Source organism: Trachurus japonicus, chromosome 1 (genome assembly GCF_045865225.1).
Source record: "Trachurus japonicus isolate A0001 chromosome 1, Traja_1.0".
NCBI lineage: Eukaryota > Metazoa > Chordata > Actinopteri > Carangiformes > Carangidae > Trachurus > Trachurus japonicus.
Window position 1 is genome coordinate 3,957,751 of NC_140907.1, and position 27,024 is coordinate 3,984,774.

General features: G+C 41.5%; 2 protein-coding genes across 6 annotated transcripts in view; both read right to left on the reverse strand.

The window, feature by feature from the left end:
* The window catches only part of LOC146991215 (girdin-like), a 28,007-nt gene extending 19,555 nt beyond the window's left edge, over positions 1-8,452 (reverse strand). For 2 of the 4 annotated variants that reach the window (XM_085790291.1, XM_085790473.1), the window contains exons 1-8: positions 7,712-8,178; positions 7,532-7,623; positions 5,449-5,554; positions 3,671-3,740; positions 3,095-3,153; positions 2,867-2,950; positions 2,515-2,655; positions 1,197-1,378 (exon numbers count right to left, since the gene is read on the reverse strand). In XM_085790291.1, coding sequence (XP_085646417.1) covers positions 1,197-1,378; positions 2,515-2,655; positions 2,867-2,950; positions 3,095-3,153; positions 3,671-3,740; positions 5,449-5,554; positions 7,532-7,623; positions 7,712-7,774 — 797 coding nt within the window. In that variant the 5' untranslated portion in view covers positions 7,775-8,178. Of the gene's footprint in view, positions 1-1,196; positions 1,379-2,514; positions 2,656-2,866; positions 2,951-3,094; positions 3,154-3,670; positions 3,741-5,448; positions 5,555-7,531; positions 7,624-7,711 lie in introns of all 4 variants that reach the window. The other 2 variants (XM_085790419.1, XM_085790354.1) reach the window with 2 other exon arrangements.
* A 1,824-nt stretch (positions 8,453-10,276) lies between these two features.
* On the reverse strand, positions 10,277-26,779 carry pld5 (phospholipase D family member 5). Of its 2 annotated transcripts, none has more exons than XM_085791230.1 (10): positions 26,600-26,779; positions 19,291-19,427; positions 17,646-17,829; positions 17,298-17,406; positions 16,686-16,813; positions 14,084-14,281; positions 13,227-13,378; positions 12,436-12,601; positions 12,229-12,319; positions 10,277-11,582 (listed from the first exon to the last, which is right to left on the reverse strand). In XM_085791230.1, exons 1-10 carry the CDS (start codon positions 26,756-26,758, stop codon positions 11,323-11,325), a joined length of 1,584 nt encoding a protein of 527 aa, XP_085647356.1. In that variant the 5' UTR covers positions 26,759-26,779; the 3' UTR covers positions 10,277-11,322. The 2 variants fall into 2 exon arrangements, with proteins under 2 accessions (XP_085647356.1, XP_085647272.1); XM_085791146.1 differs by lacking the exon at positions 26,600-26,779 and adding an exon at positions 21,457-21,672 and having other exon boundaries at positions 10,280-11,582.
* Between the last annotated feature and the right edge of the window lie 245 nt (positions 26,780-27,024).

Here is a 27,024-nt window from a genome sequence, read left to right on the forward strand (position 1 = left end):
GATTGCTTAGTGGTTAAGTCAACATGAGTAAAGTAAGGTTAAGGCAGTCATTACTGTTAAAGTTGTATTACACAAACCCGAATATGGTAGACACAATACTATTTTCTGTGACCCCTATTGAATTTTGTTCAGAATCGCAATGTTAATGAGAAACAGATAGCTGCTATTGTGGAGCTATTTAAAGCCAGTGCCATTCAAAACATCAAAGTCAAGCCATACTTGATGCTTTAAGTGACATTGTGTTTGCTCAGAGGCAACGGCGTGAATGGAGAGGACAATGCAGCAGAGAAGACGTGGATGGAGGGCAAAGACGGAACTGAGAACTTGATCGGATCAGGGTTAGCGTGCATGTGTGTGTGTGCATGTAGTATCAGCAGTGATCCAAAGCCAATGTGGGTCAGTTGTAGTGCACAGCCATGGAACCTGCCAAGCCATCAGTAATGTGGGCCAAACTCCCCGGGGCTTCTCTCCTCCCGTAGTATCTCTCTCATTCACTCTTTACAGGCTGCTCCCCAGTAAAGCCAGGCCAACTCTCCACCAATAGCCAAACTTAGTATAACACTGTTGCCTGATTAACTGTTGTGACAGCGTCTGTCATAATTTAAAACCATGTATGCCAAAAGCACATTTTGGAAAAAGCTGGTCAGTTGCATTAACAGTGTCTTTACCTCAGCGTGAAGCAAAGTCTATTTGTCTTTTTATTTTGCATATATTTATGCAATGTGATGTAATGCTTTTTGTTTCATGTTACGTGCCCAGGGACAGTTGATATACATTAGCATTATGATACATGTTTATTAAAATGCATATCTCTGCCAAAAAAACAACAATCAAAAAATGAATAAATGAATTGATAAACAAATAAATTCAATATTGATTACAATAGTACAGTAATGTGGTAGTTTGAGCAGAAAATATTCTAGTGTAGATCTTTAGGCCTTTATGTTTTTATTTCTTATATTTTTTCAATTATGCTTAAAATAAATTGATGCATTTTTGACCTCATTCCATTTGTACTGTATGCTGGCCTGTTTTTCTAAGATGTTTTTATTCCACTAAAAACATTTAAAAATAGTATCCTCCTGATTGAACTCTATGATAACCTTATAACCCAAAACAGATTTTTACTGTGTAGCATTTTTGTATATTTACCCTCAGTTATTATTATTATTACGTCTTTGCCCACTTATACTCACAGTTCTTGCCTGAGTCGTCTGATCTTGGCCTTGGAGTCAGCCAGTTCCACCGCCAGGTGCTGCTGGGACCCGGTCTGCTGCTGCTGCTGAATGCTGGGAGAGTAGCTGCCGGACTGTGGGCTGGAGGGGCTGTTGAGCAAGCTAACCACGCCATCCTTTTCCTGCATTAGCTCTGCTATAGTCTGCACCGAAGGCAGAGCAATGAGGGATGTAGCAGGTCACAGATTACATATCAGTCAATACCCAGTTTCATCTAAACATCTGTGCTCTACAAACAGATCTGGAACTTCACTACAGTGATGCTGAGGTATGTTCACACTTCACACAGCAAGTCATATTAAAATCATAAGTATTCTATTTGTCCACTTTTTAGGCCAAATTAAAAATTAAAGGGATACGCCAACAAAAAATAAATTGTGTCTTGCCTCACTCCCGAGTCCATGACCAGAAGATAGACACCATCCTTTCGACTGTGCGTGCAGTAAGGGAGATACAGGCAGAGCTGGCGCACCGCTAATTAGCTTAGCTCAAACACTGGAAGTGCATAGGTAGTGTTAGCCTGCCTCCTACCCGAGCCAAAATCAGCAGTCAGAAGCTGATTTTATTTTAGCTCTAAACTCTGTAAATATATCACTTTATCGACATTTCAAACATTTTTAGGCGATTTAGATCAGCAGTGTGTCATTAATTTGTCTAAATACCAGCTGTTTACAATTTTGTTCGGACGAATTCGGCGCTACTCAAGCTAGCCGTTGTGACCAACGCACTTCCGGTTACTTTCACAAAATAAAACACTGTTGCCCTTTACATACAGAAAACCATGACGATAGAATTTGTGCTTTTACTTTGAAATAGGAAGCTAACCTACCCTCGATGTAGCTAGCTTGAACCAAAATAAACCGTCTTTGCTTGAACCGTCCGTTTTGACCGATCTCGTCCCGTTACCGGCATTTGACCGCTCAAGATGCCTTACCAGAGAGTTTTGTCAGCTCTGAGACGAAGATCGGCCCGCCGGTTTCCGTTTAGAGTTGCTGAAGAGTTTCTCTGATGAGGCAGGCTAACACTACCTATGCACTTCCAGCGTTTGAGCTAAGCTAATTAGTGGTGCGCCAGCTCTGCCCATATCTACTGCACGCACAGTCGAAAGGATGGTGTCTATCTGCTTGTCATGGACTCGGGAGTGAGGCAAGACACGAAAAAAAAATGTTGGCGTATCCCTTTAATGTATAAAATATGATTCCTTGCCAAATTCAACACAAACATGCAGTTAAATAAAAAAAACAAACATTTAAATCATTAAAATAAACATGCATAGTACCTCCAGATGCGTGTCCCTCTGGTCCAGCACGTGTCGGAGGTGTGTGGCCATGTTCCTCGCTATGACCTCCACCTCATCTGGGTTCATCTCACTGGACTCCAGCCACTGCAGATCCAGGACGTTCTCCTGACAGTGGGTCAACTGGTAAACATGGGAGAGGATATTGACAAGATATTGAGGGAACAAATGATTCAACATGAATTTACATCAAGTATATGTTTAGCTTGCCTACTGCAACTCATTTGACCTTCTCTGCTGGCTGTGATACAAGTCTACAGTGGTGTAGATGTATCACCAGCACATCTACACATAAAGTGATTTACAATCAAATAGTGCTGTGGTTGTCAGATACCTCCTGAATGTGAGCAGCTATTGCAGCTTTCGTGTCAAAGTCGAGCATCTGGATCCTCTCGATGTACTCTTCTTTCTTCTCACACTGAAAATGAACATGGACATTGTTTAAATACTTTTTATCTCTATTAAATTAGCTCAAATAGCCTCAACCTGGCTAAAAAGAAAAGTTACCAAACTGCCTGGACATAGGGACCATGGATTCATCAGAAAGTCAGTCAGTATTTACCTGGACTGCACATCCCAGCAGTAACAGCAAAAGCTTCTTCATTTCTTCCAAACTTTGTTCTGTTGGGAGTTAGAAAAAAAGAAAAAAAGTTCATTATCTGAAATCAAATGTATCAGACTGAAATAGGGAGAGCTGGAGAGCTGCTGGCTGGATTTAAATTGACTGAAGCCCTGTCTAGTGAATTTGGGTCATCACTTGCCAAAGCTTCAACACAAGCCGTTATCAGACTGATAGTGTGCAATTGTATTAAAACCATATCAGCAAAAACTAAGGCAGTTTGTCAAACCAATTTGAGTTTAAAGAGCCAATCACTTGCTCTGAAAAAATAAAAATGACTTTTTCTACATTATTACTTTTCATTTAACAATTATTTAAATACTAGTAATTTGCCTAATTCACAATTCTTTTCATATTTTTCCACTTATGGATATACAATTTTAACTTATCTAATCATGGCAAAACTATGGGAAATCAATGCATGACATATTGAGTATCAGCAAACAGACTAATCAGGCTTCCAACCATATATTGAATTAGGAGCTTCAAGAGCGAAGAGTTTTCTTTAAAAGAGCATACCACAGTAAGGAGTCCTGCCAAGCAGCAACACATTTGGCAAAGGAATCATGATCAATTGTCTCAGGTTATCCTGTGAGGAAAGAGAAGCAGAGAGGGACAAGGGAGGGGGGTTGAGAAAAGGGAAGATAATCACATTCAGGCTGAACTGAACTCAGTAAAACATTTCTTGGGGTTGAGCCAAACTGCCTGAAAGAACAGGAGCGTATGTATGTATAGCACATAGCAGCTGCTTCAACACATGTATAGAAACAGGGCCAACAAGTGGACGGGTGCTCTGAGGGGGGCCAGTTTCCTTGGTGCTGTGGTGAAATCCTCTAAAACTGTTTGGTACAACCCGGCTCACAGTGTTAAAGCGTGCACACACAGCAGCTTTAAACTGGTGTCACTATTTAGCATCTGATGTAGTGCAGTGAGACTAAATCAAGAATCACATTTTCTGCCACTCTAACTGTTGGAAAAAAGTTTCACTGATTGTCCACAGAGTTTCATCAGTTCATGTACGCATCTGACCAGCCTGGTCAGATGCGTACATGAACTGATGAAGCCTCTTGGATGAGAGGTGAAACGTCTTCCTAGACAAATAACTAAGTCCAGTTGCTTTCGATTTAACCTCCTTTGAAATACTATGACCTGGGCAAATGAGAATATGCACCGGCTTAAGTTAAAGGGATAGTTCAACATTTTGGCAATTTGGCCCATTGCCTATAGTCATAGCAGAAATTCTCTGCTCCACTGTTCTAAAAATAACTTGCACCGACAATTAAAGGTAACGAACCTACTGCTATGACTATAGGGATTATGGCAATGGGCCAATTTGCCAAAATGTTGAACTATCCCTTTAAGGTTCAATACATTTGGTGATGATGTTTTCATCTGGAACCATAATCAAGTTAAAAATCTAAATTGCTTCAATACAACAAAATACATGAAACAAATAACACTCAAACTCATCAGGTTTAATTGTTTGTTTTTCATATCAATTAGCGAAACCTAACATGCTAAACTAAGATGGTGAAGATGCTAAACATTGTACCTGCAGAAGTGGTGGTGGTTTTCACATACAACACTAGTTCCAAAATACCATTTAGTACTTTTTCTTGCAATATATTTCAATGATGAGCTTCAGCTCTATGATTTTTGCTCAATTTTTTTTTCCAAAGAAGAAGTAATCTGGACACTGACAGTTGTATTTAATGAGATCAGAGTAAATTAATGATATATGTGATTGTCAAGAGAAGGAACACTGTCGTGGGGTAAGAAAAACAGTAAAGAAGCCATCGTTCCTTGACTGTGCTGATCTATACAACTTGAGTTTTCCCATCCTCAGGGAAATTACTTCTCTTGTGATCTTCACAGATCTGAGCGCCTAGCAGCCGTGGTGTCCACCCACGTGTCCAGTGATTTAATGTGTCAATCTAAAGCTCCGTGTGTGTGTGTGTGTGGTCTCACTGTGTCTCTCTGCTGTGCACTAACCTCACTACTGTGCTGATTACACAGATGTTTACATGGCTGATATTTAGGCCATGCATCTTAAGAAGAACTAGTTGATCTCCTGGGACACGAGTGCCACCAAGTACAGTATCTGCAGTGTGTGTGCAATGCGTGACCCAGTGTGTGCGTGATGCACTGTCGGTAGGTAGGAGCTGAAACATCAACATCAAATGCTGATAATCCGATGTAGAGAGAGAGATGTAAAGCTTAGCAGCCTGTAGCACGGATTCATTGTATAACATTTTGTATGGCTGAGAAACCAGGAGATGGCATCATCTAACACTCACCAGATAATATGTCTTGATTTGCTGGACAAGAAAGTTGAGGTTGTGGATCCTCTGACTTGGATCCCTGCTCACTTTGTTTGCGCTCTGAGGTGTAGCTGAGGGATTTCTGAGGATGGGAAACAACACAGAGGCGTTTTACTTGACATCCCCGCTGTTCACATACACACAAATGGTTGTGAGTGAGTTGGGAGTGAGAGGAAGCTGCAAGCTGGCAAAAGTCTTGGCTCAGAGATCACCATGAAAACATGTATGAGGTCTCCATTCATCTCTAACTTTAGGCTGCGTGACGTCATTCCTTTCAGACTGCAGACAGGGGTGTTTCTGAGCCAAATGGGGTGGCAATAGACTTTCCACCCCATAGAAATCCTTTAGCTAGATTCTTGGGGCTGTTGGCTCCAGCCTACTGTAGTCAGACTGGCACTGAGCGGTGACATACTAAAAGCTACAATGTCGTCATTCACCAGTAACCCACGCAGTTATATCTAGGTCAGAGCTCACCTTGCTTAGGGAAAGAGAAACCCACATTATGTGAAATAAACAACAGGAGACTGGAGAGAGATGCTACTGTTTAGCTCTCATCTCAATCTCTCTGCTGTTTGTCCTGTTTTCATCCCTCCTCTTCCCTCCCATCTGTGTCCCACTGCCACTAAACAGCAGCACAGAGGCCTTAATCCCAGAGGGTCTCCCAATCCAGGAGATTATCCCGCCTCTTCCCCTCCCCTCCGCGCAGCATTGTTTTGCATTTAGAGCTGGTTATTGTGACTCTGGTGGGGGGGGGGTAAGTGGGATGAATGGATACTCTGGACTTGGGGTGGCTAGACAGTGTTATCCACAAGTGCATTGGGTCATCAGTTTTTTTTTTAACCTTTTCTTTGCAATTGCTCAGTCTCAGTTGGGATTTGACTGCTATTTTACAACCTGTGGAAGCTAAACCCAGGGGCTCCCCACCTCTCTGCTCACGTCTCTGACACAATCACAAACTGCCAGATGACCATGCTGCCCCACAAAGGCAAAGTGCAGTATCATTTTTTTTTTTGACCAATCAAAAGTGGTAGAAAGGTAGAATTTGATATTGGTACTGCTAATATTTCCAGAGTTATTGGGCTTTTTAATTTTGCTGTCCATCCAAAAAAGCACTGTGAAACCAAGGCAAAGTCTGTAGCTAATACCAAGCCAAAGTGCAGTATCTGCACCAAAACCAAGGCAAAAGTGCAGTATCTGCCATAAGACGGTCAAAATTGGTCAGAAAGACAAACTACAAAATACATTTAATTCAGTCCACCTTTATCTAATCAATTATAGACTTGGTAGTTATTTATAATTTGATGCTTGAACCTGACAATGAAAAACACAAAAAGCTGTTTTTCTCAGTTTGGCATTTTTTACTTTTAGTGCCTACTGCACTTTGCCTTTGTAGGGCAGCATGTGTCTGCTGAGGGCAAGGGAAGCTCCATCAGAACATAAGGCAACCAAATCATAATCTCTTAAGTAGCATCTTGACAGTCTATATGATGTCTCCCCCCATGTCTTGAGCTTTTCTCAGTGCGACAGTCCTCAGTGTGTGGACTCTGTTTCCATAACTTGTATGCTAATTCTAACATTTCTAGAGAAACCCTAACCTGTAAGTCATGGAGGAAGCTGCATTTGAAGACTGCTGCAGACAACAAAGATCCTCTTTATTGCTCCAGAGTGACAAAGCCCTGTACTGTTGGTGCCTGGATAAGAATGTTAACAGACACCCGATACTGTATCACGAAGAGCTGATACCATGTTATCAATGAAACACTTGGTTCTGTGATGCGGATTCCCCCCCGCATTTCAACAGCAAACTGACATTCCCTGCACTGGTTTGCACCTGTAAACATCACTGTTAATCATAACTTAATGACAGATGCTGTGTCAAGTCTGCAACAGTCAGCACAGCTCCACAACACTACACTGCCCCGCGGCCGCTAATCTGAATATCCATCTGGACACTGCACACAACCTGCTTTGGAAAATGTGACAAGTGAAATAGATAAGCTGCAAGAACAAAGCTGGCACACGGCCACTCACTGACATCAAAGCGACGAGGAGGACTTACATTTGTGTCATTATGTCATTCAAAAAGACTCCATCCAGCAATTCAGAAAAGTCCAAATGCATGCCTCCATCATTTGGCGCAAATGTCTTCACCTATTCAGAGAGAACATTATACAGACTTGATTAAGATGATATCATGGTGTTTGGCAGCAAGTCAAAGCTTTCTGCATGCATCACTTACCCAAGTGACAAGCGGGCTCAGCATGAACTGGTCCAGACTGGGCAGGAGAACTCCACTTTCCATCCTTTATCGAGGTTTGTTGGTGATGGGTGATAGATCTCAACAGAACATCCGAGCTGCTTCAACACTGAGAAGCTACAGTTTCCTCACAAGTGGACCAGGCAGGAGTGCACACTTCAGGCCGTCCCATCCATCCCCTCTAAAAAAAAAAAAATAGTTGTGATTTTCCTCCACCGGCACTGCGGCTCCGTCCACTCACTCACTCGCAGTCTCCTCTCGCATCCGTGAAATCTGACAGTTTAAACGGCGACATGTCAGCGTGCAGACAAAATCCCATCCGCATTTTGTCCCGAAAAAAAGCCACACACACACACACACACTCACCCTCACTTGCACACTCACATCCTCCTTGGTCCTCTGCTGCAAAGGCATCTGCCGTCAGTGCTCCCCCCTCCTCCTCCTCTTCCTCCTCCTCCTCCTCCTCCTCGCAGCCTCCCTGCTCGTCACACAGACAGAGTTAGCTCTGATGTTGGCCTAGAAGTGATTTTTAGAAATATAAAAAAATAAGCCAAAAGTAACTCTTCAGTCAATTAAATCTTCTCCCCGCTTCATAAAATCGAGTCTATCCATTATTTGGTGTGTTGTTGTCGTAGTTTTACACAGGCCACTGCAGCAGACAGAAAGAGCTAATAGAGCGATCTGAAAATATCTTTGCCTCTAATCTGTTACCATGACGACGGCGCCCCCACCCTTCCCCAGCAGCAGCAGCAGCAGTAACAAAAGTAGCACACAATACACACACACACACACACTGATGGAAATGACTCGCTCTGCACCTGAGAGTTTTTCTTTCATTTCCTAATTAACTTGTTCAAAGTTACAACAACCATAGTCATTTACTCGATGTATTTTCTTACCAGTGTCCTCCTCAGCTGTACGGTGTAGGCTAGCCTCTGGCTGTAGCCTAGCATGCACTGCGCACAGAAAAAAGTGACATTTGTGAGGAAAATAATGTTCTGTCCTCAGATGTCCATGACTGTGGTGAGGGTCTCTCCTTTCTGAATACAAAACCTCCAAACTCGTCACGAGTGCTGTGACGGTGAAACAGCGCCACCGTGTGTTGATGTCTGGAACCTGACCTCTGTAGGCTACTGCAACACTGTACGGTTAGGTAGTAGGTAGCCTATATTGAAAATACGTGATTTTTCATATGCTGTTTAATTTGTTTGTAGCCTATACTAAGTTATTATTGATGAATATAATTTTTTTCCACAATCAGGTCATAAACATGAGGTGCATTACCATGGTACAGTTGGGACACCTATTGAAACCCATTGATGATGACTGAACTTTTTAAGATATTTCAATATAAATTAATTCCTCTTTGTTGAAATTAAAAACAATGGAATATTATTGTATTATTAATATAAATATTATTATACTATAATTATATAACATAAAATTATAATATTAATAGTATTAATATAACATTGTTCAGGTATCACACTTTTGTTTTGTTTATTTTCTTTGTTTTTTTGGTCTTATTATGACTTATAACGTGTTATCGTTAGCCTACACTGCACAACTTAACAGTGATGTGATGTAACAGAACTTTATCAGGGTACAGTTGAGACATGGTCTCAACTTACCCCACTGACCACCAGAATGATATAGAATTGCATTTGTTTTGGTAGGCCTGAATGTAGGCTAAGCCACGTGCCATGTGACAGCCAAAATACAGTATAGCCCACATGTGCTTACTGTACGTGAGGACAATTGAGTGTTATGTAATCTTATTTTATTATTTTACTCCACTGAAAAAATTCAAAGCAGTTTATAATATAAGATTAACTGTCATAGAGCAAATGTAGCCTATTTATTTAGCTCTGTCTCCACCTACTGTGCATCTGTAATTATATTCCTGTGATGTGATGTATAAAGTAACACTCAGGAGAGACCACTGCGCCCAACAAATGCATTTACTCATAAATACTTCAAAAAACATTTTGCTGATTATATTCTATACCTTTTCTTTAATAGATTAGATCTTGAATGCAAGAATTTGACGGAGTAGTTTTTATACTTTTCTATACTTTCATTTATCTTCAAAATGCAAGTTCGGTGGTGCCATATTTTACCCCTGTCCAGTCCTTGAGAGACAAAACATTTACAGTTTTATGTACCAAACATCATTTCAGTGTAGTTTTACATCTTCGCTCTCAGGCAACTCTCTGGAGCTCCACATTAACAACAGGTCAATAATCATCTGCTCTGAGCCTTTCTTCTGACTGAGGAAATAAAATACAGATTTAACCTCCAAAGACACCAAATCCTGCATGGACGAGGAAAATGAGTCTGGACAGGACAGGTTTAGGGCATGGCTGAGGTTGGTGACTGCTTTGTTGTGACATCACAAAGTCATGGAAGCCCTGGCAGCTCGATTCAAGGCAGAGATTCTGAATACAGGTTGTGTACATTTCTTCCATTTGATTACACACAATATTAATATCAATATAACATGTTGACCTGCTTCATAATCAAAAAAGACATGGAGATCCTACTTTATCCAACAAAGGATCTTTAATGTGGTGATTAGAAGACTGGCCTTTGACCCACCTTGTCCGGTTTTTGTCTTGTCAGCTTGTTTTTGAGTTTGTCCTGTTTGCCTTGGAGTTTGCCCCCTGGTGGTCACATTTTGTCAATGCAGCCAGTATGAGTTGATCATAGAGCATACTTGGACTACTGCACTATTAAACTTCATATCAAACTAAGTTCATATTATGGTCTGTATGTGTAGCAGTTATTTCTCTGACTAGTTGCTGTGGTTCAACCCAGGGTGACTCATCACTGTGTGATGAGTACAATTTGGGGAGACTGACAAATACTCTGACTTCATAATGTATGCCTGACTGCACACATGCATATTATGTGTAGCAGGGATTTGAGAGAAGGTAAAATACAGCCATGAGAATCTTGCTATTAGATACTGAGAAGCACCTGACCTGACGACAACAAGCAGGCAAAAATGTAATTTTTTTATAAAAACAGATGAAAACCTTCAATGAGATTATAACAGCTGTTACATCTATGATGCTACAGCGTAACCCTGTCTGTGTGTCATTCAAGAGGTTCAGTCATTACAAGTGCAGGCAAAGTCATGTAACATCAAAACCCCTAAATGCTGTGCAAATTCAAAAGCATTACAAAGTATATAAAATACAAATTAAAATTGTAAACATTGTGTCATCCACACATCCTCCATGTGATTTGTTTTGGTGAGTTTGATGTGATACATCTATAGATTTGACATACAGAGCATACTGATTTTATAATCATCATATTGCTTGTCTTATATAGTTTGTATATGAATATTGCTTTCAATATTCATGCAACAGTACATGTCATGCTCATATAACAGTCGACAAAGAATAAGCAGTTAAATATTACTGTATCTCTGAATCAAAGCAATACTTCAACGTTGCCTTTGTTCATTCTAACTGAATCTATTAAAATGTGGTCACAAATCAAAGTGTAGCTTAATACTTTCTTATATCGTATTAACATATTTGTAAAATCCTGTGAGGTGTGAGGATTTAAAAGACCTTCTGTGCTTATAAAGACAAGGGGCTGTTCCATCCGTTCTCCTCCTTAGTCTCCTCATGAATTTTCATTTGCAGGTTTCTGTATTTTCCCTGATGATCTTTGCTTCCTTGCAGGCTCTTAGCATAACGTGACCTCCAGTCTCTTTCAAAAGCAGCCTTGATGTGCTCCAGGATTGTAACTCCCCTTTCTTTGGGACTGTTTTCCATTTGGACCACCAGCCCAGCTCCTGCATTTAAGGCAAAGTCACTACCAACCCAGTCCAGGTTCCCTGTGGACAAAGAGCAAACCTCAGATAGTGTGTCTAACAGGTTTTATCTCAATAAAAGATAACTTTAAATCCAGTTCTGTGATTTCCATCTTCATATCTGACTGTAAACATGCAGGTTTGGTCATTATCACTGTTGCCCCACAGCAAAAAGGCTCTTGGTTTGATCTCTCTGTGTCAAGTTACTATGTTCTCCCTCAGCTTGTGTGGTTTCTCTACAGGGATCTCCTTCCACAGTGTGAGGCTGATTACAACTCATAATTGCCCGTAGGTGTGAATGTGACTATGTGAGGTTGTCGTTGTATATCCATGGAGGTTAACTGTAACCGTTTGTTTTTTAGGCATATTCTATTTAGACTGAACCAGTCTAGCTGCTTCCCCCAGTTTCATGCTAAGCTAAGTTGTGACTGTAATGTATTTAGTTGACAGATGTGGGAGTGTAATCAGTCTTTGCATCTAATGCTCCATAAAAAAGGAAAACAGAGTATTTCCTACAGTGTTAAATGCAGTGATTTAAGAGAACTGTCTAATGTTTTCAAATTAGCATTTACTTATTAAGATATAATGAAATACCTTGACAATGTGAGGTGTATACAGTAACCCGATCTCCCCATTCACCAAAGAAGAAAACTAAATTTCAGACACGTACCGATGTAGACAGCATTGTCAGTCACCATGTATTTGTTGTGGTTGAGTCCATGTTGAATATCATCCCTTTGCTCTTTGTGACTAAAGAACCTCTGCAGAGAAGAAGGAAATAAATAAACACACCTGTTAAATATTGCACATTTGCATAATGAATCAAGGGGAATGTCCAGATGTTCACTGTAAATACCGAACCACAATTTTGACGTACCACCTCCAGAGAACAGTTGTGCAGCTGCATGCAGAGTGACTTGAGGGAGGTGGCAAAGTTAAAAGTGAGGGGGTGGGTCTTCTTCCAGAAACTTATCAGTAGGCGAACTCGGACTCCTCTCAGCACCACAGCCTCTCTGATCACTTCATCGATAGACGACCAATACCTTTAGATGTAACCATTATTAGACAGTGCTTAGCGATCAAAAGGTAATGGTACATATGCAATGTATCCCTAAAATTTAAAGGGATAGTTCACCCAAAATTCAAATTTCACTCATTATCCACTCACCCTCATGTCAACTAAGAGCTGTGAGAATTTTCAGAGTCCTCCGTTCCTTCTCTGAGTTACGGGGGGGTCCATGCAGCAGTATTTGTCCATATAATGGTTGTCAATGGATACCAACTTTCTTCGTCCAAAAAGACACACCAAAAAACATCCAAATACCTCCATACTGCTCGTCTGTAATGTCCCTCTTGTATTGAAGCCCCGACATGAGAAATTGTTCCGAAAAAATTAAATAAGTCTATATTTTAAGCTTGTTTGTAGCGGAAGCTCCCAGTGTCGTGGTTCACTGCTCTTCCTGTGTCACCGGCGGAACAATTTCTCATGTCGGGGCTTCAATACAAGAGGGACATTACAGACGAGCAGTATGGAGGTATTTGGATGTTTTTTGGTGTGTCTTTTTGGATGAAGAAAGTTGGTATCCATTGACAACCATTATATGGACAAATACTGCTGCGCGGACACCCCCGTAACTCAGAGAAGGAACGGACGGTCAGACTCTGTACCTTGTGACGGAGTTTGGTCTGAATCTTCTGTTCACCAGAGGGAGGTAGTCCGTCACAGATATGTAGATAAATGTCTTTGCACTCTGAATGACTTGATAGATAGCTTCTACATCTCTGGTGCGATCCTTCGGGCAGAAGACTTCAGGAGAGGTCTGTAGAAACGATACATCACATGGACGAGACGTTTGCACCCAAAATTACATTAAACTCAGAAATCCTCATCCTTGAAAATTTGAGAGGCTAAGACAGTTTTAATATCCACTTTGCTTCACTTCAACAGACAGGAGTTCTATATTAGTAGCCTATGTTAACTTACTCTCCAGTGAGAAATGTTACTTTGGGCCGAGTATAGGCCTAATGGCCCCAAATGTCTGAAAGTCTCAGTGTAACAATTTAAGAAAGGGCAAGGAAAAACAACAAAACACATTTCCATAGTAATGTATCATTGCTAGAAGAAATGAGACACAAAAGCAGGTCGGAGTTGCCGGCAGTCAGTGACAGTGTGGCTCCATTAATTCCTATAGGATGATAAATGCCTTAAATGCAAGTGGTAAGCATCATGTCGCTTAGGGGGTAGCAAGATTCATTACTGTCAAATTAGGCTGAGGTACTGAGATAGTGAGACTCAAGATGCTCCTCAGCGTGATATTAAGATGATTAATCACCCGCTGTGTGTGTGTCTGTTATTAGTCAGTAATGAAACTTTCATATAGATGTAACCATCTAGTCCAGAGGCAGGAAATTGGTGTCTTAACAGGAATATGAACCGGTCGTATAGGCTATTACATGTACCTCTTGGCTGTATAGAGGTGATTTGTTTGAGCATGCAGTAAACACAGTAAAATGTCAGTCCTCACAGACAGATAAGCAGTGGCATCGGTGGTGTTGAGCTGGAGCTCCAAGGCGTCGTTCTTCCCATAGAGGGCTGTAACTCTCTTTGACCAGATGGAGGGGATGTAGTCCCTCTCATGGAGCTGCCAGTAGAACGAAAAGACTCGATGGAGGTCCAGAGCCAGACAGCTGCAGTTATACACCAGCACCCCGAGCTCTTTCCTCTGTGGGGCGTCAGACAGGAGCACACAGGAAAAAAAGGTGATGCAGCAGAAAAGTTGCAGTTTACTGCGGGTGCAGCTTCGTTCACTTAATTCATAAACACGCTTATACACAGATACAGCATAGTTTAATGCAAGTCTAAAATTATGCTGATGTTAGTGAGAGAATAGTTATATGCTGTCAGAGAATCTGATGATGTTTTAGTAATTTATAAGACTAGGGATGTTTTCTTTCTGAGGGTAACAAGCAGCTAAGGGTCTCCAGTATAAGGCCAGAGGCTTGGTGGGGCACAGTGGTGCTTTGAGCTAAATGCTGACTTTAGCATACTATGCTCACATGCAGGGCTGATTGCTAACAAGCGGTTTTGCACAGGTTTACTGTATGGTGAGCTTGGTGAATATTCTTGTGTTTTAGCTTGTTAGCATCGGCTAATTAGCACCAAACAGATATTGGTTTTACAGGTAGGGACTGTGGTGGGAGTTAGCCAGTGGTTATGGTTGGTAGGGGAGAGTGGGGTAAGATGACCCACTTTTCACATTCAGGGTCACTAGCTACATCAAGACAATTATAATACAGTACATCCCCACAAACAAACAGAATGAGTGTAACGTAACTGTTTTGCCTGTCCAAGTGGCCTCGTGGCTCAACTATGGGGTAAGTTGAGCATAGGAGCAGGGAAAGTTGAGCCACACCCCTCCTTCCCTTCCATCCATCTCCCTCCTCATTTAATTAAAGACATAGTTCACCCAAAATTCAAATTTCACTCATTATCTACTCACCCTCATGTCGACTAAGAGCTGTGAGAATTTTCAGAGTCCTCCGTCCCTTCTCTGAGTTACGGGGGGGTCCGCGCAGCAGTATTTGTCCATATAATGGTTGTCAATGGATACCAATTTTCTTCGTCCAAAAAGACACACCAAAAAACATCCAAATACCTCCATACTGCTCATCTGTAATGTCCCTCTTGTATTGAAGCCCCGACATGAGAAATTGTTCCTCCAGTCAGTGCAGAGATTTGGACTGACACAGGAAGAGCAGTGAACTGAGACACTGGGAGCTTCCGCTACAAACAAGCTTGAAATATAGACTTATTTAATTTTTTTCGGAACAATTTCTCATGTCGGGGCTTCAATACAAGAGGGACATTACAGATGAGCAGTATGGAGGTATTTGGATGTTTTTTGGTGTGTCTTTTTGGACGAAGAAAGTTGGTATCCATTGACAACCATTATATGGACAAATACTGCTGCGCGGACCCCCCGTAACTCAGAGAAGGAACGGAGGACTCTGAAAATTCTCACAGCTCTTAGTCGACATGAGGGTGAGTAGATAATGAGTGAAATTTGAATTTTGGGTGAACTATCCCTTTAATATTCCGCCTGTTGCAGGTGAACACAAACTGCTGTGACCTGCTGAGCCGCTCAGGAGGTTTGGGGAGTTTTGCGTTTAACGTTGCATCTTGGGAAGAATCCCTAATTTTTCTCTTTGAAAGTAGCCTAAAGCTACATATTGTAATCATCAATCAATCAATCAATCAATCAATCAATCAATCAATCAATCAATCAATCAATCAATCAATCAATCAATCAATAATGGCTCAACTTACCCCAGAGCTACCATATTGACTTTATTGGTGGTATAAGACTACTTTCATGCTAAGCCTACTACCTGATGTTGTGTAGTTCATATACCACAACTCATGTAAATTTATAATTGTCTCTTTTTGTCTAAACACAATTCTCATGAAACTTATGATCGACCAAATTCACTTTCAAGAATAAAAAAATGTTTCTTTGGACACAAATGTCCAACCACTTTACCCATGTGGTTCTTACCTTCACAGACACCATGAAATAAATATTTGGTCAGTAACTACACAGCAGAAGTAGAGTTTTTTCTGACTATTTCTACCTTGCCACACATACACACACATCATGTCCCTGCCTTTCTTCCCTCTGGCTTTTTAGTTAATTACGCTCAACAGTAGTTCTACCTCCAGCCAGCACTGAAGCATGAAAAGTGCCAGGTAATCACTTCAGGTTACAGTATGCTAATGCTCCCTGGGTCTTCCTCCATTGTGAATTAAATGCTAAATGCAAAGTGAAATGCTACGTGTCTTCCTGACTCGCCTCAGACAGCAATCCTAAATCATCCTCGCTGCCCATTAAGAGTTGCCGGAGAGCTGCATGAAAAGGTACAGGTGTAGAGTGAAACTAATCTAGACTCCGTGTTGTGTTTCCAGTCTCTGCAGGGTGCAAAGGTTATCATTTAATTAAACGTGCGTGTATATGTGCAGCTTTTATTTCTGAGAGACCAGAAGTTACTGTAGTTACTTGAAAATGAATTGCACAGCTCATTTATCCTTGTATTACTCTGCAGACCCGTGTTGTTGATGCTTGTTGTTACCTTGGAGAGTGACCTCCAGTCCATATCAGCGCTCCCGATGTAAATGTGCTTCCGATCCACTATTATGAATGAGGAATGAAGTCCTCCTCTGGTTAGAGCTGTCATATTAACAAAACGAACCTCTGCGTCTAAGACAGCGTGAGAAACAGAGAGTGGTGAGAGCATGAAAAGTCTGAATAAAATGAAAAGAATCAAGGAGCTCGGCCTTGAACTGGTGAGTCAAATGTGCAGACAGCCAAAGAGGCTTTGACAAAGGCTTTGACAGAAAACCGGTCAGGTACATTTGCACATTCATAATTTTTTGACCTTGTATAGTTTGGCTGACATGAAGGTTGTATGAAGCGTGCTGTGGAGGTGGTGGATGACCCTGCATGATGTCAATGAGCCCACATCTGTTTTCTCTGCTCTGCGCAATACACACAATACATAATATGCTCTCATATAACAGGCTGCTGAAAGATTCACCAATCTTGTCATAAGAAAATCTCTAAAATGAGATCCACGCACAAGAAATGTTGTTATGTGGGCTAGGAGATATAAATCTTCATTCTGATACGCTACAGTGGTTTAAACAAACTGCTTTTATAAAATAAGAACGTGACAGCCACTTACTGTTCTCTGCCAAGGTCTTCAGTTCAGCAGAGTTAGTCAGACTGCTGGCAATCTTCAGTTTAACCCCACGAGATTTCAGGCTGAGCAGTCTCTGGAACAAAAGCTGACCCTGAGGAAGAGAGCGATGTTCTGTAACACTGTAGTTGAGCGTTTGAGCGATGTTTCCGGATGTCTCTTAAAAGGGCAATACTTCTATCTCTGCAGGACTAACCTCATTAAGACGCTACATATAGATTTACTTGAAAATAATTGCATTTCCCTCTCACAGGACACCTGGGGAATGCCGGTCCATGTTCTGTAGGAATGTAAAGGAGGATATATTCAGACGGACCGCTGTGGCTTTTGTACCTGTTTGGCGATGCTCGGTGTTGTTTCCAGGTCCCAGGGGTTCAAGTCCCAGACAGGTGACACCACCTCAACCGAGCGCTTTGCCTGGTCCAACAGTGTGTGAAAGCCGACAGAGAGAGGGAGGTGCGTTCTGCCATCCACGGGGAGGAGGAGGTCATCTGGAATATTCTCCACAAGCACGATGCTGAGAGGAACATATGTTGGTGTGAGTGCAAGGAGCCTTCAAGGGGAACTTCACCTTTTACACAGCAAAGTCTGTTTACAGGAATTCCTAATGTTGCACCTTTAGACTTTAGGCTATATTAAAGCAGAAGTAGCGGAATATTTATGTTAATACAAGTCTTAAATAGTTATATCTTCCGACAGCAATCACTTATATACTGTAGAGTGTTTGGTCTGAAACACGGCTCTGTCAGTCACTCTGCTCTGCTGTAAGCCGAGGAGAAAAGTTTCCTTGTATCCTACAACCTTTATCCAATGAGGAGAGAGAACGGCATAAAGGGGCGGTCCTCTCTGTGTGTGCAGCCAAGGGATGCGCGTGAATGTGGTGACATAGGGACGAGGGCGGGGACTGCTAATTCCATCGGCTGACAGGAAGTTAGCCAAAACCACCGGATTGCTTACTTCTGCTTTAACCACTAGTGGCATAACACAAACTGTCAACTGTCAAGTTGCATTATGGTAAATGTAGGTGCCAGGTTTTGGCAAGGAAAAGGGAGAATCAGTGTGAATGTTTGGAAATATCATACATTATGAACTCTTCAGTGTGCAGTAAGCTATCCTGAGTAGTAATTGGTGTTAAGTAGTGTAATTGGCCATCTTTATGTGCGCCGGCTCGGCCATTGGTAGGCTATGTGCTGATTTACAAGGCTATTCTTGAGATGATTCCATTTTATTTATCATCCCTTTTAATCTTGAATAACAGGGCCTACAGTCTCCGCTGTCAGGATTTTGTCATTTTACTGTTCCTGAGGTGAGAACAGAAATGGGGAAGAAAGCTTTTAGATTTTCTGCTCCGAGTACATGGAACATTTTGCAGTCAGAGCTCAAACTCCAAAGTCTGGTATCTCTGAATGTATTCAAGTCCATGATAAATTCCATTACATCCAGGCTTCAGGAGTGCAAATGTTTTATTTGAGTGCAAATGTTTGACCAATCTTGTAAATTCTTTTAACTAATTTAGAAAATTCAGTTGTTATTTGTAATCTATTTGTTTCTTTTTTATCTATGATTAATGTGACCATGTGTTGAAACTGTATGTGCTGCCATTCTTGGCCTGGTCTCTCTTGCAAAAGAGATCTTGAATCTCAATGGGACAAACCTGGTTAAATAAAGTTCATAATAGTAATAATAATAATAATAATAATTAATATCACCCTAAAGTGTTTTCAAGCAAATGTCCATCAATACAATAAACAGTCATGTTGTGACAGTTTGTATAAATTAAATTCAGCCTTTATTCCCACACTGTACAGCCAATGACACAATACATAAGTTACATAAGTTTTCAATGAAATATTATGTATTCTTGTATGTTAAATATATCATGAAATTCTACCGATGGAAATTTGCTTGGACACACTTTATATATGAATGCAAACTCTGGTTTTTGTTGCTCTGACGTCGCTCATGCAGAACATCTTACCGACAGTCCGTGCTGCAGTTCTCCTCTGTGATGCCGTCCTCATCGTCCCCCCAAATGTCCACTGACGAGAAGATGAGCGCCACCAGCACGGCAAGGCAGCAGAGGAGGGCGAAGATGGCGATGCACTTCTGCTGGGTCTGGAAGACAAGTGAGATGGAGACACACATACTGTATACGCATACACACTGTGGCAGGTATAGTGCAGCAGGGGTGTACAAAAGGAAATTATCAGTCATCAAATGTTAATGTCCTCATTGATTAAAGGTTAGGATTCATAATCAATACAACAACAGCTCTATGTCTTCTTTAGACATTGGAAACCTTTAATTTGACAGCAAGGCTGCAGAGAAATTCAAAGCCCTGGAGCCAAAATCCCCCAACATTCACAAATCTCACTTTATACCACTAGAGCAGAGGGCAAGTCAAGTGGAACGCTCCCCAGCAGAAGGCAAATTGATACCCAGCTATAAGCAATATCGGAGAGCTCTGTTTTTAAAGCTTTTTTGTATAACGCCTGCTTTGTCTGCTGCAGGCAAATCCCAGCTGAAAGAGATTTTATGACCTCTGTGCCAGGACGGACGGACCCATATATGACAAGCAATATTAAAGGCTATATTTGTGTGCAGGGGCGTGTGTGCTGTATATTGTATAGGGTGGCTTGACAGTGTGATCAGGGGTTATAATGCAGCAGCCCCGATGCAGCCTGAGGAGTTTTGGTTTTAACTCTTTTAAAAGTGCAGGTAGGCATTTCCTGTTTTGCTTACGACCACAGATTTTCACCGTCTCTCTTTCCCCGCCCCGTTCGGCTTTGTCGGTTTCTTGAGCCGTCAACATCGCCTTACATATATTTTGCGTTGGATCAATCAAATGAATTGCATCCTGCTGTAAAGTTTGGTCGTGTAAGCAAAAGCTTTTCTCTAAAAGATCCCTCTCAGATAGGCTACAGCTTTTTAATGAGATTCTTTACCATTTAAACAAAAGAATAACAATTGGGTTGGGGGGCGGGGGGGATTTCACTGTGTTTGTCTGAGGCAATCAGGCTGAAAGTCTGGTGCCAGTCGGATGCACCTCACACCCCTCTGCTGTCCACTGAGACCAGGGAGCTCTTCATTTCATTTAGCAGAGTCAAGGACCAGGCCTGACAAGTGGATGTGTACATGGCCGCAAGGAAATAAAACCCTCAACAAGACTGACAGAGTGAGACCGGTCAGTTGATGCACAATGCACAAGATGACGCAGTGAGATAGAATACTTCACATTTTGGTGGAGACATTAAAGTAACCTGACAAAGTTAGTGCTGAATCTGCTGCTGTAACCATGAGTTGATGGAAAGAAAATGAATCTATGACATATTAATCTTCATAACTGTCATTGATCAAACAAAAGTGCCAAACATTTTGCTTGTTTCTTCATTTGTTGGTTTTATGTCCTTGGGTTGAACTGATGATTGGGCTCAAGGAAACATTTGAAGTTGTGCCAAATGACTTGGCAACAGCTTTGATGATCAGTTCAATCTCCTCCACTGTTTATCGAGTAGAAAGTACAAACAGCTTTTCAAAGTGATCTAATGTGAAATGACCCATTTCTATTGTATTTTATATAATAGATGGAGTAAATGTTTGATGGTTGCTGCTTGAACAGAATTTGAAGACACTCTGTTGGCCCTCCAGATAAGATAAGATAAGATAAGATATCATAAGATAAGATAAGATAAGATAAGATAAGATAATACATTTTTATAAGTAAGTTATTCTCATAATTTTAAATGGATATTTCTTAAACATTAATATTAAATGAAAATTAATTGTTAACAATTTTGATCAATATAATCACCCGTACCATTTATTAAGCAAAATCTACAATCTTAGCTGGTTTCTGGGTCGAAAATTAGAGCAATTTCCTCTTTTGTTTGTCATGCATTAAACTTAAGATCATTGATTAACCGATCGATAAAGAAGATAATTGATAGATGCTGCTGTAATGCGTTTTCACTGGTCAATTGAATTCATTGAATGAATTGAAGACTTCATCTGAATCAAGTAGTAAAACAAATAAGTTATGGAAGAAAATCCTGAGGAAAACATGCAGTGAAATTCCTCAGACACTGTCAGAACACCGTCAGATGAAATTCAAGCAGAGTGAAGCAAGTGTAGTTGTGAACGTCACCTTCACAGGCTCCTGTGTGGTCGGTCCCGCCATGAGAGCAGCTCCTTCAAACTTCTCTGACAGCTGGAAACAGCAGCTCACACACACATCGTTATACTCTCTCTCTGTCTCTCAGCCATCCCTCACTACCCAGCAGCCCTGTCTGTTGTCTTCACTCCCCACCATCGTCTTCATCTCGCTGGTTCCTCAGTGTCCTGGACGGTGTGTGTGTGTGTGTGTGTGCCCCCGAGCTCCTGGTCCATCTGACGAGCTTCTGTCTGTGTTTGTGTGTGTGTGTGTGTGCTCTCTCTCTCACTCTCTCTGCTTCTCGGTGGAGGCAGTGGGAGAGATGGAGGAAGACCAGCCCCTCCTGTTCAAATGGCCAATACAGAGCTGGAGCTCAGAGCCCCAGCAACCCCCCCCCCCCCTTCCTCCTCCTCCTCCACCCCTCCCTCCTCTTCCTCTGTATCTTCCTCTTTTATCTGCTCGATGAACAAAACTTGCCTGGCACAAAGCACTTACACTGAAACATGTCATTGGTTATTATCCACTGTGTATGACAGCTGCAGCGAGACTCTCAAATTGTTTAAAACTCATTAGGGCAAACAGAATTTATCCCCATATCTCCCATTTATAATTTTAAACCGATGACATATAAACCACTGTAAGTCAGCAGGACTGTCTGCTTTAATTCCCACTCTGTTTAAATCATTGTGATAAATGTGCTTTCAAGTACAGCACCTGATTTGCATGAAGTCATTTATGTTTCACTCCTACTGTTTGCAGCTTCGAATCTGAAAGTCTGCCTCAATCCTCACATCACGCAGATTTAATTACACAGTGAGGAAAAATGAAATGTGCAAATACCTCCATACTTCCAGCCTTTCACTCGCCCCTGCCCTTTTCTCACAGATGAACATAGTGACGCCTCACAGCAGAGAACACAACATATGCTGCTGACTGCAGGCAAGCTGCTGCTCTGTCTGAGTATAGCACTGGGAGTAATAAAGGATCCAGATAGAAAAGACAGAAGGGTAGAAGGAGGGTGGAAGAATTTCCTTTTTAAAAAGTTTGTCGGTTGTTGTGTCTGACACCATTATATTTGGACATGTGAGATGGAACAAACACAAGAGGGAGCAGTCTGCCAAATTGTGTTATTTTTAGCCACACTTGCGGTGTTTTAAGTGAGACATATACTGAAAGGATTGCCATAAAATATGGTGCCAACACCTAATAAAAACAACAAATTAATCATCTGCTATTCATCTACATTAAGTTTCCATCTAGTTTCATCTAATTTTATTACTGTAGCTTAGCTATGACCAAAACAAATGAAGTTTCCATCAGCCTCAAGGACTAATAAGCAAATCAGCATGCTAACAAGCTAAATTATAATGGTAAACATAACAATATACCTGCTAAGTATTAAATACAATGCCAGTGTCAGCATTTGCCTACTTGTTTCATGGGGGTCATTCCTATGTTCCCACAGCCCTATGTTCCCACATTTCTAACTTTTGTTGTCACTGAAAATTAGGCTTTATGTTCCCACAGCCCTTTGGTCCCACCATTGGTTGGGTTTAGGCAATGAAGAAAAGAGTTGGTTAAGTTTAGTAAAAAGACCCGGTAGAGGCTAGACAGGCCAGATAGATAGAGTCCAGATAGGTAGAGAGAGTCCAGTGGGAACATAGGGCTGTGGGAACATAGGCACGCTTCTGTTTTGTGAACACACTTACTGTCAGAATGCTAGTCTTGCTATCTAAAGCACTTAGCTTTGAGCAATGCTGTGCTGTAGACACTCTCATGGTATTTAGTATTTAAGAAAGATCCCAGTCTGATTACATTTTTTAATGTCTCTCGTTTAAATACTCATAAATAAACAGGGATTCATTCCCAGAGAGTATAAAAGTACATACAGTACAGTGTGGATTTTAATTACACAACTTTTGAAGCGCGGTGTGAGATGACAGAGAATTATTAGAAGCAGTGGAACAAAGTCATAGCAGTGAAACCTGCTGTGTCTGTGTGTGTCTGGGGCTGGGGCAGGTTCCCCAGGTCACCTTCTCTGTGAGAGAAACAACTGAGACAGAGGGGACAGAAATGTTTGAGTCACCTCCCAGGAGGGGCAAATGTTCCTAAAGCTGCACTATGGGGTCAAACAAACACACTTTCAATTGTGGGGGAGAATCAAAAGCATAAACAGGAGTGGGTTTTCACCGTTCCCCTGACCATCACAAGCACACAGCTTCAGCTGAGATAACACCACAGGTCAGGTTTTAGCTGATCAACAACATCAACAAAGTCCACAGCTAATGTTGACTGGCTGGAAACTGTTGACATAAACAAACTGCTCACTGCAGTGACGCAACAGTGACTGCTAATGAATGAAATGCCAACGAGTTCCCTTTCTTCATAAGCTTTAAACAGCTGGAGAATCTCTCTTTGATCGGTGCATTATTCAGATGATACTGTCTGCACTGAACTGTCTGCAAGAGAGTTCAGAGGCCACAGCAGCTGTTGCCGTCCCTCATGACTCTGAATGGGACATCATCATCTGGTTATGACTTCCTCAACACAAGGGACCAATTATAAATCATCTTTAAGGGCCACACTGCATTTACACACAAATGAAACAAATCAGCATAAAACAATAGTTCTGCACCAGATGGGGGGCTTGGATGCACAGAGTGACAAAAATATGGTGGTGAGAAAACCTTGGGTCTTAATGAAATGTTTTATTTATTTCTTATTATGCTGACTCAGTTGTTTCAGATACAGTATGGTCTCCAGTATCTCAGAGTGGCACGATTCCAACTGTAGTGTTGTTCAAACAGCGATCATGCAGTATATATATAACCAAGGCATCCAAAAAAAAAAAACTACTTTATGACCCAGTTTAAGCTCAGTATTACCCTCCTTAACTGACTAACCTTACTGGCACACATTTATCATCATTCAGTGTGACACTTGCGTCACTACTATTTACATGCACATGAATTATGCTGTCCTCTCCCCCTGTCCCACACCTCTGTGAGCTCCCCTGAAGGACACCTCAGTGGACAAGAGGTGTTTCACCTTCACACATCAAAAGCAGGTTTCCATTTGTGAACGTGACGTGTTTTTTTTTTGTTTTTTTTGTGCCGTAAAGCCGTAGTCAGGGTGATATGTGCTGAGTGAAGGCTGACTGGGCGCAACGCCATGGGAGACAGCCGGGCCGTGTGCCAGTGGGGCTGTGGCTGGGGTGCAGATGGGGATCCAGCAGTGAAAAATGATCCTGTTAAGTTGTTTGGTTCAGAAACCTCCATCAGTGAGCAGAGGACTGGAGCTACTAGTTCAGTCTCTATAACCAGAGAGGAGAAATGAATAGTGTATAGTGAATGAGTGAATATTTAGTGCATCATGTGATAATGGCTCTTATTTTTAATGCTGTAATGCAATGTAATGGATTGGAAATTTAAAAAAAAAACATAAAAAGCATTGTTTAAATTATGCTATATGTTGTATTCATACCTCCACTAGTCCTAGGAGCTGTCTTATCGTATTAGCTGAGCAAACTGTAAAAAGGAAATCACATCTGTACCTGGATCTAATTTGCTGATATGACTGCTGGAGAAGACCCGAGCCCTGTCTGGGGAGTAGAGGTTTGTACAAGTATGAATTGTGCGAAACAAGTGGCATTTATCCAATTTTAGTATGGCAAGGTATACCAGCATTAAATCTGACAGCAATACACATGCATATGATATGACATCTCAGTTTGGCCCAGTGTGTTTAAGAGTTATGTCATCAGTCAAGTCAATCCTGGCAAAACTGTGTGGCGTAGCGTTTCAAAAACTAAGGGACAATCATAAATGTGATCTACCAAACAGGTTATGATTGAATTAAACACAGAGGAGGAATGATTAAAAACCTGATTCCCAGAAGCCCGGAGTATTCACAGTGATTTCCTGTCATTTAACATGAAGAAAAGCTGCACACCCTCACCCACAATTTTAGATTTGAATGAAAAATGATTAACTGATTGATGATCACATTTGGTGCTAAGTTGTTTGTACATCAAGATTGATTATACATCAATCTACTTATTGGCGTAATGGCTGATAATTACCAGTTTGCCCTACTTGAGTGTTTATTTGTAGAATACCAATTTAGTTCCAGCAACAATATTCATAAGATATTTTTAGTTTAACATTTCTCTATAGGCTTCTTGAGAACATGGTTAAAGCAACTGTCATACATTTTCTCTGCTGCCGAATGGGTTCCTTGCTGGGAGTGGGTGGTGGGATTCTTGCCATAATTGTTGCCCATCATTACAAGACATAAGGTGAGCAGCGCTAAGTCTTCAGGGTGGATTGGAGACAGTGAGTTGCTTTTACAGAGTGATTTAACAGGGCAGAGTAGTTGGTTAGTGCTCTAACTTAAGTGGAAAACAAGTCAAGATAGAAAATTGGCATCACTTTCCCCTGGAGACGGCTCTTAACGAGTAAAAGACTGAACAACAAATGTATCAGCTGGCTATGTAGCAATGTGAAGTTAAAGGTTAACAGCTATTGATAAAACAAATAGAAGTACCTAAAAGAAACAACGTTTGCGTGTCCTTGTGTGTGTGTACCAAGTTTGTGGCAACACTTAAGAAAATGGTAATCAATTCTCATTGGCAGCTAACAGGGCTCTGTCACACACTTCTCCTGCAGCAGTTCTCCACAGCTGAGGCTGATGCACCGCAGACATGCAGAGTGAATATAGACTTCACTGCCTGACATCGTACACAGGATTAAGTGGTTGATAAATTTTGCATCGCTTTATAGGGTTTAACCATAAAACAAAAAAAAAGAAAGATTTTTGCTAGATCTGTACATTAACAAACATGTTTCCTTTCGTCTGGAGAGTCTGGTTTTGTAGGATCTGTGGCACCACAATGTTCCAACAGTCTAACTTTATCAATAAGGCCAATTGGACATATTGGCCATATTGCCATTTAGATCATTCAATTAACTACTCAGCCCTGCCATAGAATATCTAACAGATCAGATCATTCATTGAGTGGCTGACCTTTCCAAGTTTTTTAACTTCACCGCTTCACTTCCCAAAAGGCAGATGAGATGATGTGCAGTCAGATAAATCATGGGTGTGATGTTTGACATCGCCCCGACAGTTGGCTCACCTGTTCCAGCTTGTCTTTGCGTTGGAGGAAGATGGATGCGGAGTAGCCCTGCTGTTGGACAGTGCTGAAGCTGCTGCTTTTCACTTGGGACATACAGGGCAGGTGTGCCGGGGGAGCGCCTCCCTGCCCCCTCGACCTTGGATCAGCTGACATCTCCATTGACGACCTGCGTGCCGACGTTTGCTGCCTGGGACACAGTAGGCACAGAGTGATGCACACACACAGAGCCAAACACAACCAGAGATGCTGCTGTCACTTGCGTCTCGGCTCTTTTCTTCTATCAGTCATTCTGTTGGTCCCTTGTTGCTGTGTCTGAGCCACAGTGTGCACCCTGTGTTTGTGGCCAGAGCACCAGTGCGTCCTCACACTTGTTGGGGAGGGTGTGTGTGTGTGTGTCTTTGTTTGTGTGTGTGTGTTTGGGATGG

What these genes read in the sequence shown, in the direction of transcription:
- pld5 (XM_085791230.1), bottom strand. Translation starts at nt 26,758, where the DNA reads ATGGAGATGTCAGCTGATCCAAGGTCGAGGGGGCAGGGAGGCGCTCCC. An exon ending in CACCGAGCATCGCCAAACAG is followed by an intron (nt 17,407 to 17,645) that starts GTACAAAAGCCA and finishes TCTCTTCCTCAG; the next exon opens with GGTCAGCTTTTGTTCCAGAG. An exon ending in TGACAATGCTGTCTACATCG is followed by an intron (nt 11,583 to 12,228) that starts GTACGTGTCTGA and finishes CTTTGTCCACAG; the next exon opens with GGAACCTGGACTGGGTTGGT.